This window comes from Phytophthora cinnamomi, assembly GCF_018691715.1.
Source record: "Phytophthora cinnamomi strain GKB4 chromosome Unknown Contig56, whole genome shotgun sequence".
In the NCBI taxonomy this organism is placed as follows: Eukaryota; Oomycota; class Peronosporomycetes; order Peronosporales; family Peronosporaceae; genus Phytophthora; species Phytophthora cinnamomi.
Genome location: NW_027150989.1, coordinates 654,773 through 671,494, shown reverse-complemented (window position 1 = coordinate 671,494; position 16,722 = coordinate 654,773). Strand labels below are relative to the sequence as shown.

General features: G+C 56.4%; 8 protein-coding genes across 8 annotated transcripts; 6 read left to right on the top strand and 2 right to left on the bottom strand.

Annotated features, from left to right (window-relative positions):
- Positions 1 to 1,018: 1,018 nt before the first annotated feature.
- On the top strand, positions 1,019 to 2,095 carry IUM83_14872 (uncharacterized protein; the record flags this gene model as incomplete). The annotated part of the gene is made up of 1 exon (XM_067939647.1): positions 1,019 to 2,095. The coding sequence occupies one exon, from the start codon at positions 1,019 to 1,021 to the stop codon at positions 2,093 to 2,095; it is 1,077 nt and encodes a 358-aa protein (XP_067787993.1).
- Positions 2,096 to 2,557: 462 nt separating this feature from the next.
- On the top strand, positions 2,558 to 3,646 carry IUM83_14871 (uncharacterized protein; the record flags this gene model as incomplete). Its single annotated transcript, XM_067939646.1, has 1 exon — positions 2,558 to 3,646. The coding sequence occupies one exon, from the start codon at positions 2,558 to 2,560 to the stop codon at positions 3,644 to 3,646; it is 1,089 nt and encodes a 362-aa protein (XP_067787876.1).
- Positions 3,647 to 4,189: 543 nt separating this feature from the next.
- IUM83_14870 (uncharacterized protein) lies at positions 4,190 to 5,368 on the top strand (the record flags this gene model as incomplete). Its single annotated transcript, XM_067939645.1, has 1 exon — positions 4,190 to 5,368. One exon carries the CDS (start codon positions 4,190 to 4,192, stop codon positions 5,366 to 5,368), a length of 1,179 nt encoding a protein of 392 aa, XP_067787922.1.
- An 899-nt stretch (positions 5,369 to 6,267) lies between these two features.
- Positions 6,268 to 7,605, top strand: IUM83_14869 (uncharacterized protein; the record flags this gene model as incomplete). Its single annotated transcript, XM_067939644.1, has 1 exon — positions 6,268 to 7,605. One exon carries the CDS (start codon positions 6,268 to 6,270, stop codon positions 7,603 to 7,605), a length of 1,338 nt encoding a protein of 445 aa, XP_067788010.1.
- A 106-nt stretch (positions 7,606 to 7,711) lies between these two features.
- Positions 7,712 to 8,044, bottom strand: IUM83_14868 (uncharacterized protein; the record flags this gene model as incomplete). The annotated part of the gene is made up of 1 exon (XM_067939643.1): positions 7,712 to 8,044. The coding sequence occupies one exon, from the start codon at positions 8,042 to 8,044 to the stop codon at positions 7,712 to 7,714; it is 333 nt and encodes a 110-aa protein (XP_067788011.1).
- A 1,691-nt stretch (positions 8,045 to 9,735) lies between these two features.
- On the top strand, positions 9,736 to 12,022 carry IUM83_14867 (TKL protein kinase; the record flags this gene model as incomplete). The annotated part of the gene is made up of 3 exons (XM_067939642.1): positions 9,736 to 10,127; positions 10,250 to 11,785; positions 12,019 to 12,022. The coding sequence occupies 3 exons, from the start codon at positions 9,736 to 9,738 to the stop codon at positions 12,020 to 12,022; spliced, it is 1,932 nt and encodes a 643-aa protein (XP_067787908.1).
- A 1,603-nt stretch (positions 12,023 to 13,625) lies between these two features.
- On the bottom strand, positions 13,626 to 13,916 carry IUM83_14866 (uncharacterized protein; the record flags this gene model as incomplete). Its single annotated transcript, XM_067939641.1, has 1 exon — positions 13,626 to 13,916. The coding sequence occupies one exon, from the start codon at positions 13,914 to 13,916 to the stop codon at positions 13,626 to 13,628; it is 291 nt and encodes a 96-aa protein (XP_067787909.1).
- An 853-nt stretch (positions 13,917 to 14,769) lies between these two features.
- On the top strand, positions 14,770 to 16,592 carry IUM83_14865 (pepsin-like aspartic protease A1; the record flags this gene model as incomplete). The annotated part of the gene is made up of 2 exons (XM_067939640.1): positions 14,770 to 15,249; positions 15,360 to 16,592. The coding sequence occupies 2 exons, from the start codon at positions 14,770 to 14,772 to the stop codon at positions 16,590 to 16,592; spliced, it is 1,713 nt and encodes a 570-aa protein (XP_067787906.1).
- Positions 16,593 to 16,722: the final 130 nt, after the last annotated feature.

The window sequence follows — 16,722 nt, the reverse complement described above, 5'->3', positions numbered from 1 at the left end:
GGAGCTTGCGAGTCGGTAATAAAATTATTTTTTTCTGTTTGTTTGCGAATACCCTGAGGATACGTGCAGGTCGCACAGCTAAGTGAGATCATTGCTTATTTCAAACATACCAGGTTCAACCCATGAGGGTGGCTTGCGTGCTGGAAACGTAATTTGTGCCGGTGAGATGGAGCCAACGGAAGGCACATGGTGACACAAACGACTCGAAAACGGGAAACCCACCATTTTCACTGAATGCTTCTGCATGTACTTGTACATGTACACAAAATGCCGAGGGCCCAGCAACGCAGTTTGTGTAAGATGCATCAAGTAAGAATGACCAGAAAGTCCAAGCAGCAGGTTCCTCCTCCACACAGGGATTCTCAACTGTACTCCAATGCGTGTTTCGTGTACCACTGGACAGTTCAGCACAGCACTTTAGTGTTCGTCTTCAACAGTGGGCAGTAATGGTAGCGCCGTGGCACAGGTACGCTCATGGCCAAGCGGAACATTGCGGCCACCTCGAGGGGCGATTCTTCGATCGGACTCAAATCATCTTGCGCGACGTTACGTCTCGCTTGGCGTGTGGCTTCTCATGGCTTCACCTCGCTGGGACGAACTGCGTTTCCAACAAGGTTTGATATGACTCGTTTGAAATAAAACCAACGATTCACTTTCACACATGCTTTCGTGCAAGTGGAACAAGTAGCGTCCCATAATCTTCATTACAGTCTGCCAAAGCTTGGGCTTCGAACAGCAAGTGCGACAGTCTCAGAGAATGCGGATTGAAATGAGTGCACGCGCGAGTACGACAAACACCCCTGTGCGCCGGATCGGTCACCATTCTCTCATTTGCTCTTTGAAACCCAAACCAGCTCCTTAATCACACCTAGAATCAGCATGGACACGAAGCGTGAGTACGACAAACACCCCTGTGCGGCTATCCGCCGAGCCGGTCACCATTCTCTCATTCTCTCTTTTGCTCTTTGAAGCTCACCCAGACCAACTCCTTAATCACTCACGAACACCTAGAATAAGCATGGACACAAAGCGTGAGGAAGGTGTCGAAGTGGTCAAGCACGCATCGTCCCACCGCTTCGGCTTACACATCCGAATTTTGCTGAGATGCAGGGACTTCTGGACAGGGGTGACTGTAATTCCGACGTTTGTGCTGGTGCTCATGGTGCTCATGGTTTTCGGTCTCGTCATGGAGACACGCAGCATTGCATGTGTGGCTGAAGTTCCTGTTCTCTTTAAAGAGGAAACTTGTTCACCTAAAGTCGCGGATCCCAACACAATCAAGTACTATTCCGGCCACCGATACTACTCGTCGCTCAAGGAAATGGACGCTCCTCTTCCAGCACCAACCTTCCGAGGTAAACACACTGAGTTGTGCGAAGAAGACCTTCGTCGAAAGGTGAAATACAACTACTGCCTGCCGATCTCCGGGCGGAAGGATACTCCGTTTTGCACCGCGGGCGACCGTATCGACTTGCTGAACGTTAACTCCCATGAATCAGTTTGCTACGCCAGCGTCTTGCACATGTTGCTGGTCGAAGTTTACGAAGAACTCGAGGCGTCGGGCAATACGCCACTGATCATGTTTGGATCACTACTTGGAGCTGTCCGCAATGGGTCGATGATCCCATTCACGGAGGACACCGACATCGGGTTCGTTGGGAGGCTCCAAGCCAAGGAGGAACTTCAGGAAGAGCTTTGGCAGAAGGGCTATCACATGTTCTTCATGGGCATTTGGCGAGTCTGCGTGGCGCCTACTCACCCGCTCGCTTCCAAGCTCTACGATCCGACCTTGCCGATTGCCAGGAACTATGCTGTGCCCTACGTCGACCTGTACATGACCAAGAAGCTCAAAAACGGAAATTGGGACATTGAAGAACTCCAGGGCAGCAACGGCCGGCTACTTCCCAGCAACAAAGTGGAACCTTTCTCGCAGGTGACGATCAACGGGATGCCATTCAACACCGTGCGTGACCCGCATTTCTTCTTGAAGGAGGCATATGGACCGAATTACATGACACCCAAGCCGAGAAGGAAACCCGCCCCAAAACCGAAGAGTACAACGGCGGCGAAGAACACCACGAAGACCACGAAATAAGCTCTGTATGTGTGCCATTCGTACAAACATGGACAATGTAGGTATTGTTGCTGAAATTTGCCTTTCTTGGAGACGACGTAATTGACGAGGTGCTTGCTTTTCATGTCACAACACTTGGGTAATGCAGTAGTGTAATGGTCGTTGCAGCTGTGAAATCCATGTCAAGCACCAATTCTCGTGCGCTCGAGCGGATGACCAAGCGACGAACGACCCACAATATGGGCTGCAAGAAGTCTACAGACAAGTGCGTGCCGATAGCCATCGCACCACCTTGCGATAACCTGTAGACTGCAGCCGAACAGCGAATGGCAAAACGTATGTCGCACACCTGCTGCCCTGCGTCCTGATACACGCGGTGTGCGTGAAAACAACACGACCCCGCATTGCCAATCGTCCCATCGTTGGTAGGTCTCCTCTGCGGCACAGCATCCGCTCATTTAGCGTTTTCGCTCCGGTGTCACGATGGACAAGAAGCATGACGTCGACGTCGAGGCTGCCCAGAAAGCCCCGCCTCGCCGCGTCGGCTGCTTTCGGAGGGCTTTGGTGGGCTGCAGAGACTTTTGGACGGGCGTGACGGTGATCCCGACCTTCGTGATGGTGTTGATCGGCCTGTTGGTGTTCGGCCTCGCCATGGAGTCGCACATTCTCGCATACTTGCCCAACGTTGCTGTCCTCAGTGAGGAAAAGGTCTGCACGCCGAGGGCTGTTAACCTCAGCAGCATCGAGTACCATTCGGGACATCGGTACTACTCGGCACTCAAGGAGATGGATCCCCCGACCACACCGCTGACGTTTCGTGGCAACCACACGGAGCTCTGCAAGGAGGACAAACGCGTCAAGATGAAGTACGGCTACTGCCTGCCGATCTCTGGCCGGAAGGACACGCCGTTCTGTACTGCGGGGGATCGCTCCGATCTGCTCAGTGTCCGCTCTCCGAAGTCCGTTTGCTATGCCAGTGTGCTGCACATGCTGTTGGTGGAAGTGTACGAGGAGCTGAAAGCGTCGGGGAACACCCCGTTGATCACGTTTGGCTCGCTACTAGGAGCTGTGCGGAATGGATCGATGATCCCGTTCACCGAGGACACGGACATCGGCGTCGTCGAGAGGATCCGCTCGAGGACCGCGGTACGGGAGGCGCTCTGGCAAAAGGGCTATCACATGTTCTTCTTCACGATTTGGCGGGTGTGCGTGGCGCCCACTCACCCGCTCGCTCATAAACTCTACGATCCGAGCATGCCGCTCGCTAAGACCTACGCTGTGCCCTACGTGGACCTGTACAAGATGAAGAAACGCGTGGACGGAGATTGGGATATCCAGGAGCTCGAAGGCAGCAACGGTCGTCTGGTGCCAGGCGACAAGGTGGAGCCCTTCATAGAGGTGACTATCAACGGCATGCCGTTCGACACGGTGCATGACCCGCACTTCTTCTTGAAGGAGGCGTATGGACCCGACTACATGACGCCACAGCAACGCACGATAGCGCCGAATGTGACGCAGGAAGCAAATGCCACGCTCACGCAGGAAGCAAATGCCACGACGGCCACGCCATGATATGAACAAAAATGACATGATGTTGTACAAGTATTTTTTGGCTTTGAGGTTCTTGTCGTGTGGAGTTCCGATCCTCTTGTTTGTGAGTTACAACCTGTAACTTACAAGTCGAACCGAACTGTCGAGCAAGCTTCGCGTACACGTCGTAGAGGCCGCCAACTCGTGTTGAAGAATTTTCTAACCAGATCGAGTTGAACACTGACCCTGGGCGGAGCGGAGACTGCCTGACCGGTTCCACTATGATAGCAAGCAAATTTCTAGTTTGTGGCTTTTATGGCTTTTGCCCGCGAATGAGGCGGATGCGCCGCTAAGGCCGCGGATGATTAACGTATCTATTGGGAAGTGTACACTGCCAGCAGCTATGGTATCTGCTGATGCTGGGGCCAGCACAGCAACCCAGTCGGCGAAATCTGGGGGCGATCGAGCTGAGTTTAAAGCTACATTACTGGATGGACGCTTCAGTCGGGGAGCCGACGCTATCGCGGAGATTGACGGGGACCCAACAAGGACAAGGACATTGTTGAAAAGGACGACCAGTACACAATGCAGACTCTCGAGCAGAGGAGAGCCACCGAGAAGGAGCGTCACCGGCAGAGTATGGCTCGCAAACGTGCACACGAGAAGGCCACTCTGAATGCTCAGCGCGAGGAGTGCGCGGCGCTGATCGCCCAGCAGCAAGCACTGCTAGGGTTATCGTGGTATCAACGAGAGTGTGATAAGTGGGAGCTCTGGGGTGTGTTGGGCGGCACACGTGACACCAACGATAAACTGGAGTCTGCCACGAGGGCAGCTTCGTTTCACGACAAGTACACCGATCTCGTGGAGCTAGGGAACGCGGTCCACCGCGAGAATGCCGAGTTGCAGCGGATGTTACACAAGTACGAAATGTTCGAGTCCCTGCTGGATGGAGACCTCACTGATGTGGTCGCTGACCAGCTCAAGGTGCAGCAGAGTGAGGCCCACCTGAGCAGCAGTGACCGCTGGGTCCAGTTCACGGAAGACGAAGAACCGTTCTACTATGATGCTGTCGACGCGACAGCGTGCCACGAAGCCGTCGGAGAATGCTATCCTTTGTGTGTGACCCACCACGCACGATTCATGCAGCTCGACTCGAGTCTCGAGCAGCCCCAGCGGTTCCTCGGCTGGAGCGTGCAGCGACTGGCGGACAGAGCAGGAAACCACCACTTCCACTACTCGAAGCGGATCTTGTGCGGCGACGCAGCTTCGATGACCGAGTTCATCGCCGACGAAGCGTGGCACGTCTTCAACACGCGCGAGCTGTACGAGCGGCTGTACAGCGCCCGCGTGGTGATGCACGTGCTGCAGCGCGTGGACGAGCACACTGTCGTGGCATTGCAGAGCCTGCCGGTGCCCGACAATTCGGTGAACCGCCGCTGCCTCACGCTAGCGTCCAAGATCTCCACCGCCGACGAAGCGGGGCGGCTGGCTGTGAACATCTTGATGCTCGGCATTAAGCCGCCCGGGGATTTGGCGCAGCAACAGCGTGGCCCGGATGTTCAGTTTGTGCAGAACTCGAACGCCTACTTGGTGCTGCAGCAACGCGCGGACGAGGCTGGCGGCGACGATTTCGTGGAGATGTCGCTCGGCATCCACAGGGTCTTCGCAAGCGACGCCGAGGCTCGGTTCGCGTTTCTAGAGTACGCGTGCGCACTCGTCCGCTTCGAGCAGTTGGTGCTGCCCCAAAAGCTCGTGGATGGATGACAGACAGTCTTGGCAAGCGATGTTGAAGTGCGTCAGGCGTTACGTTAGCACACATGCAATACAAGATGTGTGGACTGGTTCGTCACGCTGGCCTTGCCTGTCGACCGCCGGAGCCACTCGCTGGTGCATTTTGCAGCCTCCCCTCTGGCCCCCATCTGGCTTCAATAGTGCCATCATGCGCTGGCATGACCTCAAGTAAGCTCGAAAAGTAGAGCTCGAAATGTACAAGTACCTCGGTACTTTCACTCGGACACAACAAGGCACCAGCACGTACAAGAACTGCATGCGCATGTATCATTGCTGGTATGATAGGAACCTCAACTTGTCGTCCATTTGATAGCTAATCGGACCACTCGCACAGCTACGATATTGGTTTGTCAGGCTCCTGCTGCTTGGCAAGCAGCTTGCAAACCCATGCAGGAACTTGTTGGCCCATAGCGCGACACACGTTCTACAACTTCAAGAAGCAACAACGTATCCAATACATGTACAGCGTGTCGTCGACAAGGACTTCAGCCTCAAGTTGGTCTCCACATCGACAGCGCCGCGCACGGCTGCAATGCACTACAAAATACAAATGCTACCTCAAATAAATAGCGCAAACCTCATCCAAAGTTTGCAAGTCCGCCTCAAAGCCTCAAATTATGCTATCGTGCTACCTATCGCAATCAATCAGCACAAACAACCCTTTACCATAAACGCCGTTGTGGCCAGACGTACACCATAGCCCGCTGCACCTCGCAGTTGAGCTCTCCCTCCCCTCCCTCCATCTATCACCACCCTCGAGCTCTCCAGCAGGACGAGCACCAATCGAATCACGCCCCGTTTTGTAATTCGCCGAAAGGAGGAGAAGAGATATCTCATTGTGCCATAACTACCCCTTACTGAAAAAAAATATTATGGCGACGACTTCGTCCGGGTCTCCGCTGTCGCCCACGGAGCTGGTGATGGACGAAATGGACGTGGATCGGTTGGTGCAGGACGTGCAGGGCGCTGCTCGTGTGCACGTAGCGGCATCAAACAAGACCGAGGAGGAGAGCAAAGCCGACGCGAAGAAGAGGCGCCACCGGGAGAACATGGCCAGAGGCAGGTCCCGCCACAACGCGCTCATGGCCAACATGAGGAAGCAGTACCAGCACCTGCACCAGAAGCTCGAGACCGGCATGGTGGCCTGGCGGAGGCGCCGAGCAGCAGCTCCCAGTACTTCAGCTTCAGGAACCAACCAGGACCCGCCCTTTGGCGACGAGGACGCCGGCTACACGTCGGCGTCCTCCAGCTCCACGACGGCCACCGTGGGGCAGACCCGGGCGGAGCTCATGGCCCAGTACATCGAGGCCGTGGCGACCGAGAACGCCATCCACAGAGACAATGAGGCGCTCACGAACAGACTGGAGCAGATGGCCATCTTCGAGACCACACTACGGGTCGACACCCCCGAGCAGATCGACCCGAACGAGCTCAAGCCCGACACGGAGCTCCCCGAGCGGACGGTGAAGGCTCTCAATCGACCGGGCTTCTGGTCGTATTTTGCAGAGGACACGGAGCCCTTCTACTACGAGCCGATGCCGGCCACGACGTGCTACAACTTGATTCGGGAGAAGTACCAGACGATGAAAGCGCACCACGCCATGTTCATGAAGCGGCAAATGATCGAGGAGCCTATGCAGTTCTTCGGGTGGACAGTGCAGCGGTACCTCAGTGATAGGAGGAAGATCGAGTTTCACTTTATGAAGCAGATCCCGTGTACAGATAGCGTGGCGCTCGCGGAGGCGCTGGCTATCGACGGGTGGCGCATTTTCAACAACCCGGACATGTACAGGAGCTGCTACCGCTCGCCTATTGACGTCCGGGTGCTGCAGCGCGTGGATGCGTTCAACACTGTTCTCATTCGCAATTCTCCGGACGCGAATCGCTCGCATCGCTTCCGGCACCTCAACATCTCGTCCAAGGTCGCGGACGAAGACGAAGATGGCCACAGGTCGCTTTCCATACTGACGCTTGTGGTGCCGCCCCCGGACGACCTGGCGAACACCAATAGAAAAGGCGTCGTTTACCTGCGCGACGCGTACACGTACATGCGCTTCGACATGTTCGAAGGTCACGTGCAGTTCACGTACGGAGGCCATGGAGACTGCCTCAACGAGGCCCAAGCGAGGTATCTCTTCGTTGAGACCGGCAACGTGCTCTTCCGCTTCGAGCAAATGATCCGTCGCTCGAACCTCGTCACACTTGGGTGACTAGCAAATGTGAAGATATGAAGATACAGGTACAGCCCTTTGAGGAGTGTCAAAACTAAGTTATCATTATATGTGTCCTCATGTTATAGTGAATCGGTCAACCTGGTTAGAAGTCGCCACCAAATTCCTCGCCTCCTCCGTTGTCAGCGTAGCCAGTGTTGTCACCTCCGTGGTATCCGTGGTGTCCTCCGGCGTCGGAGAACGCTTGTCCGACGAGAATGCCGCCGAACATGCCGGCGACACCTCCGAGCATTGCGCTGGAGCCAGCTCCCATTCCGCTGGAATAGCCTCCCCCACCGTAGACCGGAGCGCCATACACGGGCCCAGGTGCATATCCTGGCGTGTACGCGTTGACATAACCTGGTGCATATCCTGGAGCGTACGCGTTGACGTGCCCCGGAGCGTATGCTGCAGGAGCTTGGACGACCACAGGCGTCATCGTCGGCTGAGACAGAGCTGCGTATCTGTTCGCGCGGCAGCAAGGGCACAGGCACCAGAGAATCGATGAGGCGATGAACAACATGACCACGGAGCCGAAAATCGCGCCCCAGCTTGCTCGAGACGAAGAAGACGACGTTGAGAACGAACTCGGCACTTTGGTCTTGCTTGACCGGCACTTGCAAGCGTAGTTGGACACCTCGCACGTGGCTTCACGGGGGCAGCAGCACCGCTGTCGCTGACTTGCTCGGTCCAACCAGTTGCCACAGAACTGCCCGGGCGCGTCGAGGTAGGCGTGCGAGCAGTCCCCCGAGCTGGCACAAACTTGGCATCCCGAGAGCGAAGCTGTGACGGTCTCCGAAGAATTTGAGGTTGCGAGAGGAGTGACTTGAACCGTCAAAGCGACGAGCAGAGCGAACATCAATAGCAAGTGGAGCTGTAAGCGATGGTAGTTAACCATGGTGGCGAGCTACCAGCCCTCACTTCGGATGGAGCGTCCAGGAAGATGGAGAAGTGGTCGCAGTGCACAAAGCAGCATTTCAACTTGGCTGCAATCGCTATTTTTGAGGAGATAAGACGCGAGTCAATGGGAGGGACTCCGTGAAGCACAATGAACGCGCTGGAGTTCATAGTGCGCTCGACCGAGGTCGATTGGCTAGTACTTGTGCAGGCAGTGTTGGCGGCGGCCGAGCTTTCTGCAATAGACGTATCCTCCTCCTCACCCATTTCATCAGGGTGCCGTTACACATGCGATCCTAGCAGACGAGAATCCGACAGCGATATACACCTGCAGCATCATACATGTACTTGGTCGGCGCAATTGGACTACATGAGCCCATGCCGTCGGCAATCAAAATGCACTTGATGTGCCTTGCCATCGTGGTTAGACCAAACTTTTGCTAGCCGCGCCTACGTCACGTTGAAGTTGTCATGGCTACATCGAGCCAGAGCGTAGCAAGCAAGTCAAAAACATAGACGCTTCCGTCCTGCAACGTGAGCATCAAGGCGTCGTCTTGACCATTGCCACTGTCATCGCCTCGAGCGCTTACCACTTCCATCGACACTAGTTGCAGCCTGCTCGTTGCCAAGGTTGAATTTTGACTTGTTTTCCGCACTTGAATTGGGCGTGCCCAAAAATTCCCCTCGCCGCGTAAAAGCGGGGCCCCGTCCCCTGACTCTAGTGACCTCGATGCATCGCGTGCGACAGGAGGTGGTAACGACTCCCTCCGTGCAGCGACCACTCCAAATTTTCGCACGCCAGCCTGTTTTCCCGGAGGATTAGGCCATTGCACTTCGGCTATTGCCAGCCTGCGTGTATAGCTCGCAGCGCAGCGCCCCGCTCACACTGCAATACCAGGCTCAGCCGTGCAAGATTATAAGTATACCCCACCCCATGAGAGGCTCGCTGGCTGCTGGAGGCCGTTGCCAGCAAACGCCTCAATCGCCTCCAGCAGCCAGCGTAGCCTTTTTCGCCGCGCGAGCCTAAAAAACTGGGAATTGGGGTCGTCCCACGGTCGTCGCGTTTGGTTACATTGTGTAGCCCATACAAATTTCCACACTGATGCGTTGTGTAGCCTCTCCCATACAAAAATCTAAACTAATCGGCCCTAGCCCTCGCCCAAATCCAGTTTCTGTCTGCTCGGACGCGGCCAGTTAGTTTTCGAAAGCGCGCGTACCCCGCAGGATAACCCGATGTCGCGCGCCTGGAGCTTCTCGGCGCTGCTGGCCGTGGCGCTGCGCGCCGGCGCCGCGGGCGCCGCCGAGTGCACGGCGCTAACGGAGAACGTGCTGACGTCGTCGGGCTGCCCGTCCGACTGCAACAGCTACCCGTGCGTGCTGTACTCGCCGTCGCAGGAGTCGTGCGTCGAGATGGGCGCCAGCGGGCCCTGCTACAGCGACAGCACCTTCACGCTGCCGGGCACCAGCACCGAGTGCAACGTGACGTACCAGTGCCTGGACTCGCTGCTGTGGGACGGCGGCCAGTGGCTGCTGGCGCTGGACGCCAACAAGGAGACCAGCACCAAGACGATGGCTTACGTGACGGAGATCACAGAGCTCACGTACAGCACGTCTACGCTCTCAGTGTATGTGCTACGACGACCGTTACGGAACCTCGTAACGGCTTTTTATTTAGAGTTTGTATGGGGGTACAGTGTAACTCATGAGGTTACGTTGCTTTTGTTTTATGACACATACAATTCTCTAGTCAACTGCAGGGCTCGCCCAGTGAATCCATTGACAAGAGCGTCATCAAGGACATCTCGCTGGACCAGACCTTCTTCGACACGCCCACGGCGGCCACGAGCATGTTCCTGATCAGCATCAACCTCCGGAACACCATCAGCTCCGTCTCGATGGCCACCAACTACCAGACGCTGTACGTGACCAACGGCAATCTGAATGCGGTCCCGGACCAGTTTTCCAACTTCACAGCGATCACCAAGCTGGACTTGTCCATGAACTACATCTCGGCTCTGCCCGAGAATTCGAGCGACGTCTGGACGGGCCTCGGCACCGTCACGGACCTCAACTTGGCCGCCAACTCGCTCACGGATTTCCCCGCCGTGCTGGACAAGCTGCAGACGCTCAACCTCAGCGGCAACGCGTACACGACCATCCCGGACAACATCTACACCATGGCGGGATCGGGCGCGCTCAAGTACCTGTACATGTCCAGCTGTAATCTGACCAACCTGCACGTGTCGAACTCGCAGCTGTCGCTGCTGCAGAACTTGGCGGGCTTCGATGCGGATGTGACGATCACGGACTGCGGCACGGGCTACACGGCGACGACCCTCAGCAATGCGAACGTGGAGGTCTGCACCGTGTCGACGTCTTCGTCCAGTGACAGCGGCGGCAGTAGCCACACGCTGGCCATCGTGCTCGGCGTGTGCTGCGGCGTGCTGGTGCTGGCCATCATCGCATTCGTGTGGTACCGCAAGAAAAACGGCGGCCAGTTCACCACCAAGAACGGATCGACGATCTTCGGCACGGACATTGGCTCAAGTCTTACGGGCGGCGACACGACGTTCGGATCGTCGATTTGGGACGACCCGGACCTCTTGGCGGCGCGTATCGACCACCGCGATGTGGAGGCTGTCAAGCTGCTGTCTCGCGGTGGCTTTGGCGAAGTGTGGCTGGGTCTGTACATGAACGAAAATGTCGCCATCAAGAGGCTGTTGAGCGACAAGAAGACCATGCAGGACGCGCTGGCGTTTGCGACGGAAATCAAGACGATGGCGCGTCTGGAGCACCCCAAGATTGTGCGCTTCATCGGTGTGTCGTGGTCTAACGCTCTTACCATCCAGGCCGTGACGGAGTTTATGGACTGCGGTGACCTGAAGTCGCTACTCGACTCGAGCCGTGCCAGCTCGCTGACGTGGGCCAACCTGAAGTGCCAGATTGCTATCGATATCGCTGATGCGCTCGTGTACCTGCACACGCTGAACCCGAAGCTGATCCATCGTGACTTGAAGTCACGAAACGTGCTGATTGACGCGCAGACCGGCGCCAAGCTGAGTGATTTCGGTATCTCGCGTAACCGTAGCTTCGACGAGACCATGACGGCCGGTGTCGGTACGGCTCGCTGGATTGCGCCCGAGGTCATCTTGGGCGGACACTACACGGAGTTCGCCGATATTTACTCGTTCGGTGTGGTGCTGTCGGAGCTGGACACGTGCAAGGCTCCGTTCTACGACGCCACCAACACGAACGGCGGTAAGATGCAGGACGTGACCATCCTGCAACTTGTGTCGGCCGGCAAGCTGCAGCCGAGCTTCGAGGAATCGTGCCCGCCTTCCATCGTGAAGCTGGCGCGTGCATGTCTGTCTTTCGACCCAGCACAGCGTCCAAGCGCTATTCACATTTCGTACGAGCTGCGCAAGATCATGAAGGACGAGCTGTAGATTGGCGTCACACTACAATGCGCAGCATGATGTTTTGGTAGCGGCGGAGACTCTTTTGTATTACCCCCAGTTAACTTTAAGCGAAGTCTTTCATTACTGACGAGTGCTTGATGTAGACGTCGGCGTCGATCTGCTGCTTGTCCAATCCGTAGCTAAGCGGCAGTGTCTGCTTCTTGCCCCATCCGTAGCTAAGCGGCAGTGTGTTCGACTGGTTCTGACGTCTCCGGAGCACTGACCAGCTCAACAAAGCGAGGTAGGCCAGCAGCGCAAGAAAGCCAACAGCTATTGCACTGAAGACGCCACTGACGTAGCCCGTCACAATAGTCTCCGTTATATCGCTGGAACCACTTGCCGATGCCGACGACCCCGAAGTCGCTGGATTTGAAGACGCGTAACTTGCCATCGCCTGGTCGACGACTGCAAGCAGCATCAACAGTAGGAATGAACACATTCGGGGTCAGTCTGCCAGCTCCGATGGAAGTTGCTCAATGATCAATGTGAACGAAACGACGAGTTCTCTGTTGATGATGGCACGCACGGAGCGTGCCATCATTGATCCAGGCAAGAACGGCGATGATCGATGCTGCTTGTCTATTTGATTAGTCTGACATTTCGTTGCTATTGCCGAGCGTAGGCGACGCCGACGGGAGGTGCTGGTGACAGCTCGCTCGCTTGTGGAGAAGTCACTGTGCTATTGCGCTCAAGAGCTCTGTTTCGTCTCCGCCGAACCACCACCAACATGATGCCTGCGATGGCAAGCACAACGGCCACGACACCGACTACGATGACAACGGCGGTATGGTCGAAAAAGCTGCTGGACTCGGAACCGTTTGAAGACACGTTGTTGTCTTCGTTATCAGAGCTGCCAGTGTCGTTGCTGTCGTGGTCATCGCCGTCGCCGTCCTCCAATACCCTCACGTGATGACCCTCGACAACGAAGTTGCTTGCCGCCACGAGCAGCAGTAGTAGAACTAGAATCGCTTGATGCATGCTACTTGACACTTGAGCTCTTGTCACCCTTGACAGAAGTTCCGATGTGAGAGGCGTCGGAATGAGCCAACCGCTCCACCAACGGTTTATGAGTTGGGTTCACCTATGGTGCTGCTTGTCACCCCCTGCTGGTGGATTAAAGGACAGAGGGAGCTGCGTTTTGTGCGGCTTGGTGGGGTGTGCAAGCCGAAATGCAGGCAAGGGGAAGGGCGGGACACCTTGCCACTTGCCCATTTTCCGCTGGAAAATCCGGTCCCATTTCATGAAGAGATTCAGACTTCAGGAGCTCCCCAGCTGCAGGCTGCAGACCACCAGAGGGTGCCTCAGCTCCGGGAGCGGCTCTTGTGGACACGGAGAGGCGCGCGAAAGACACTGACGGACACGTACAGAGGTCGCGAGCAACATCCAGCAACCTCCGATGTCCCAGGCCGAGATGGGGCTGGCATCAGTGATGTCAGCCCCATCTCGGATCCGCAGCACCGCGGCGCAGGACGCAGGGCGGACCAAACCGAATTGTTTGAAGACAAGATGGACAGAGCAGCGTCCACCAAATTTACACACGATTTACGAAGATTCATCCGCCTCGAAGGCTTACAAGGTCTCTTAATTCGCACACAACAGGAACCTATGTCTCACTTACTGTCCCTTCTTGAGGCCAGCCAACTTGATCTCACCGACATTTCAGCCTCAGTACTGACGCAGCTTGCGCTGACCCGTGCCGCCCATGGGGCCGTCGCTCGACAGCGTCGTGTAGATCGAAGCGCTCGCCAGCTCCTTGGCGCTGACTGTGGGCAGGGGCTCCAGTTGGCGGGTGCCGGTGCCGGTGCCGGCCATGGGTCCGTCGTCCGACAGCGTCGTGAAGATCGAGTCCGATCGCTCCTCGGTGTTCGAGTCCGCAGGCGAGTTTTGGAACGGCTCGGCAGCGGTCATCACGGCCAGTGAGGCGATCGCAATCGCAAGCACCCAGCGCGACAGCATTGGCAGCGAGGGGTTTCTTGTCTCAGTAGTCGCCGTTTCTGATGTGCCAGCCTTCAAAGCTGTTGCTCTGGCTCGATAGGAGTCAGACGGCGCTGCGCCAATCGGGGCGCCGATCCTCTCAATAAGCATACTTTTGAGGGCAACGGACAATGACTCCGTTGTTGTATGGTGTTTCTGTTGTCTTCGATAACGAGCGCATCCTTTTGCGCGACACAAACCGCGGGAATTTAAGTAAGCCAGAGGTGCAAGTACTGTATCGGCAACGAAAGCATTTCCTGCGTTCGTACGGCATACACGTAGGATTTACCCCATATGCTTCGAAAGACAGCACGATTGCCTTCTGAAGATCGTATCGAGTACATGCTGTACATATTTAAAAAATATCTGGTGATGAATGTTGCGTGCACTGGCCCATTCAATTGGACTGTAGCTCAGTTTAGTTTCAAAATAGGATTTTAGCATTTTATACTTTTTAGTTTAATTTTAATTAAAAAGATGGCCAGCATAACTCGAATCACTCTCCAACATTACAAGAATCCCCGCTATTCACACAAAACGCAGTTCCTCGAGAACAACGGCGTTCATGCTGCTCTGCCACGCCCCAAGTCACTGCACCGCCCTTATTCCTCTGCGGAGGTCTTGGCTTTTCGTCGCAGTCACTTCGACACGCACTGAAAGATCGCATATCACTTCACCGCACTCCCATTGGTCAAAAACCGCTTTAACCCCTCCCGATTGGCCGAGCCGTTTCGCGTCGTTTCAGTCGAAAACCTGCGGTCTCAATGGGACTCCGCGCACCTGCGCAACTTCACCCCGCCCGGCGCCGCATTCGACCAGTCACCTTTGGGCCCCCATGCGCCTGCGTCTGCTGCCTCTGCTGGCACTGCTAGCCCCGCAATGCGCGGCCGCAGACGCGAGTCCGCTGCGAGTGTCGCTGGCTCGGCGACATTCTCCTCTGGACTCTGCTGCTAGTGCTACAACCTCTGATGTTGCTGCTACTGTGACCGACTGGATCCAATCCGAAGCGCGGACTCATCACGCCCATCCTCCCGTGCCCGACTGGATGGTGGCAGAAGCCAACGCCACGCAGGACGCGGCCCAGCCCCCGTTGCCCACCGCCAAGCGCGTGACGCTGCAGAACTTCGGCAACGTGCAGTACATTGGCAGCGTGGGCTTCGGTAACCCACCGCAGTACCTGGACGTGGTGTTTGATACCGGTTCCAGTGATACGTGGATCCCCGGTGCAAGCTGTGACAACTGCGGATCGCACCACCGATTCGACTCGCAGAGCTCCACGACGTTCCTAGACACGGAAGAGAAGTTCTACGACGCGGTCAGTGCGGTGACAACTTTGACTGCTTTGCAGTGCAAAGTTTGCAGGAGATTTGGAGCATTTTTGAGCGAGCTATGACTGATTTTATTTTTTTGTATCTTGGGATGCAGTACGGCAGCGGGTCGGTGTCGGGCACGGTAGTGGTGGACACAGTGACGATCTCGGGCTACACGGTGGACAGTGTTCGCTTCGGCGTGATCAACGACGAGAGTGACATGCTGCAGGAGTTTTTGGCCGACGGGATCTTTGGACTGGGCTTTGAGGGACTCGCACATATTAGTCGACCCACGGTGTTCGCGGCACTTGCAGGAGAAAACGCAGACCTGGAGAACATGTTCGCCTTCTACCTCACGCCCGAGGCGTATCGGACAGGCAGTGAGCTGCACATCGGGGGTTACGACCTCTCGGTCGTTGGGCCGAATGCTTCGTTCCACTACACGCCCGTGGTGAAGCTGCCCGAGTTCGACTCGTTCATGTACTGGACCATCAAGATGAACGACTTCTCCATTCTGCCTCCGGCTGGCAGCAGTAGCAGCACCAACAATGGTGGGAACATGGAGAGTGACGTCGCCGCTAACATGTGCGATCCTTTCTGCTACGCCATCGTGGACACGGGCACGTCGCTGATCAGCGTTCCGGCCGGCCAATTCGACGAGGTGGTGAGCAAGATCACCCGCGGCTTGGACTGCGACGGCATCGACTGCGACAGCGTGAACGTGAAGGACTTTCCGGTGCTGCACTTCGGTATGGAGCCGGACAACATCTTCCTGCTGCAGCCGCAGGACTACGTGCTGTGCTCGGGCTGGGGTCAGTGCAAGCTGCAGTTCCAGTCCACAACGGACGAGTGGTGGATCCTCGGCGACGTCTTCATCAAGACGTACTACACGCTGTTCGACGCCGAGCGCATGCGCGTGGGCTTCGCGTGCGAGGGTGACATTTGCCAGGGCGGGCGCGGCGACATCTACGGCGACAATGGCGAAGGTGGCGCGTTCGGTGCGTGGGAGAACGCCTTCCTGCTGGGCTCGTGCTTCGCGGCCGCGTGCATGTTCCTGTTCGTGTTCCTGCTGAACCAGCAGGACGAGGAGCCGCACCTGAACCAGGACGAGGGCTTCCTGGGCGGGATCATCGACCGGCGCAACAACTCGCCGCAGGGCTACCAGATTCACGACCCGAAGCGGCCGCTGCTGTACGACGACGAGGACCAGCACGCGTACGCGACGTCTTCCACTTCAACATCGCAGGCGTCCAGCTACGCCGAGGCGCGGCGCAGCTTTGCAGCACTGCCGTCACCTCCGGGGTCCACGGACGGCCACCAGAGCGATGGCTCCTGTGTTGAAGTTTAGATGGACCATTCGGGGGACACTTTCGTCCGCTACCGTTATTTAAATGCAATTCTTCTAGCATACCGGTATCGAAGGGTTTCAGAGATCTTTGTCTGGATTCTGCATCGAAAAACGCAGGGTGGAATCAATG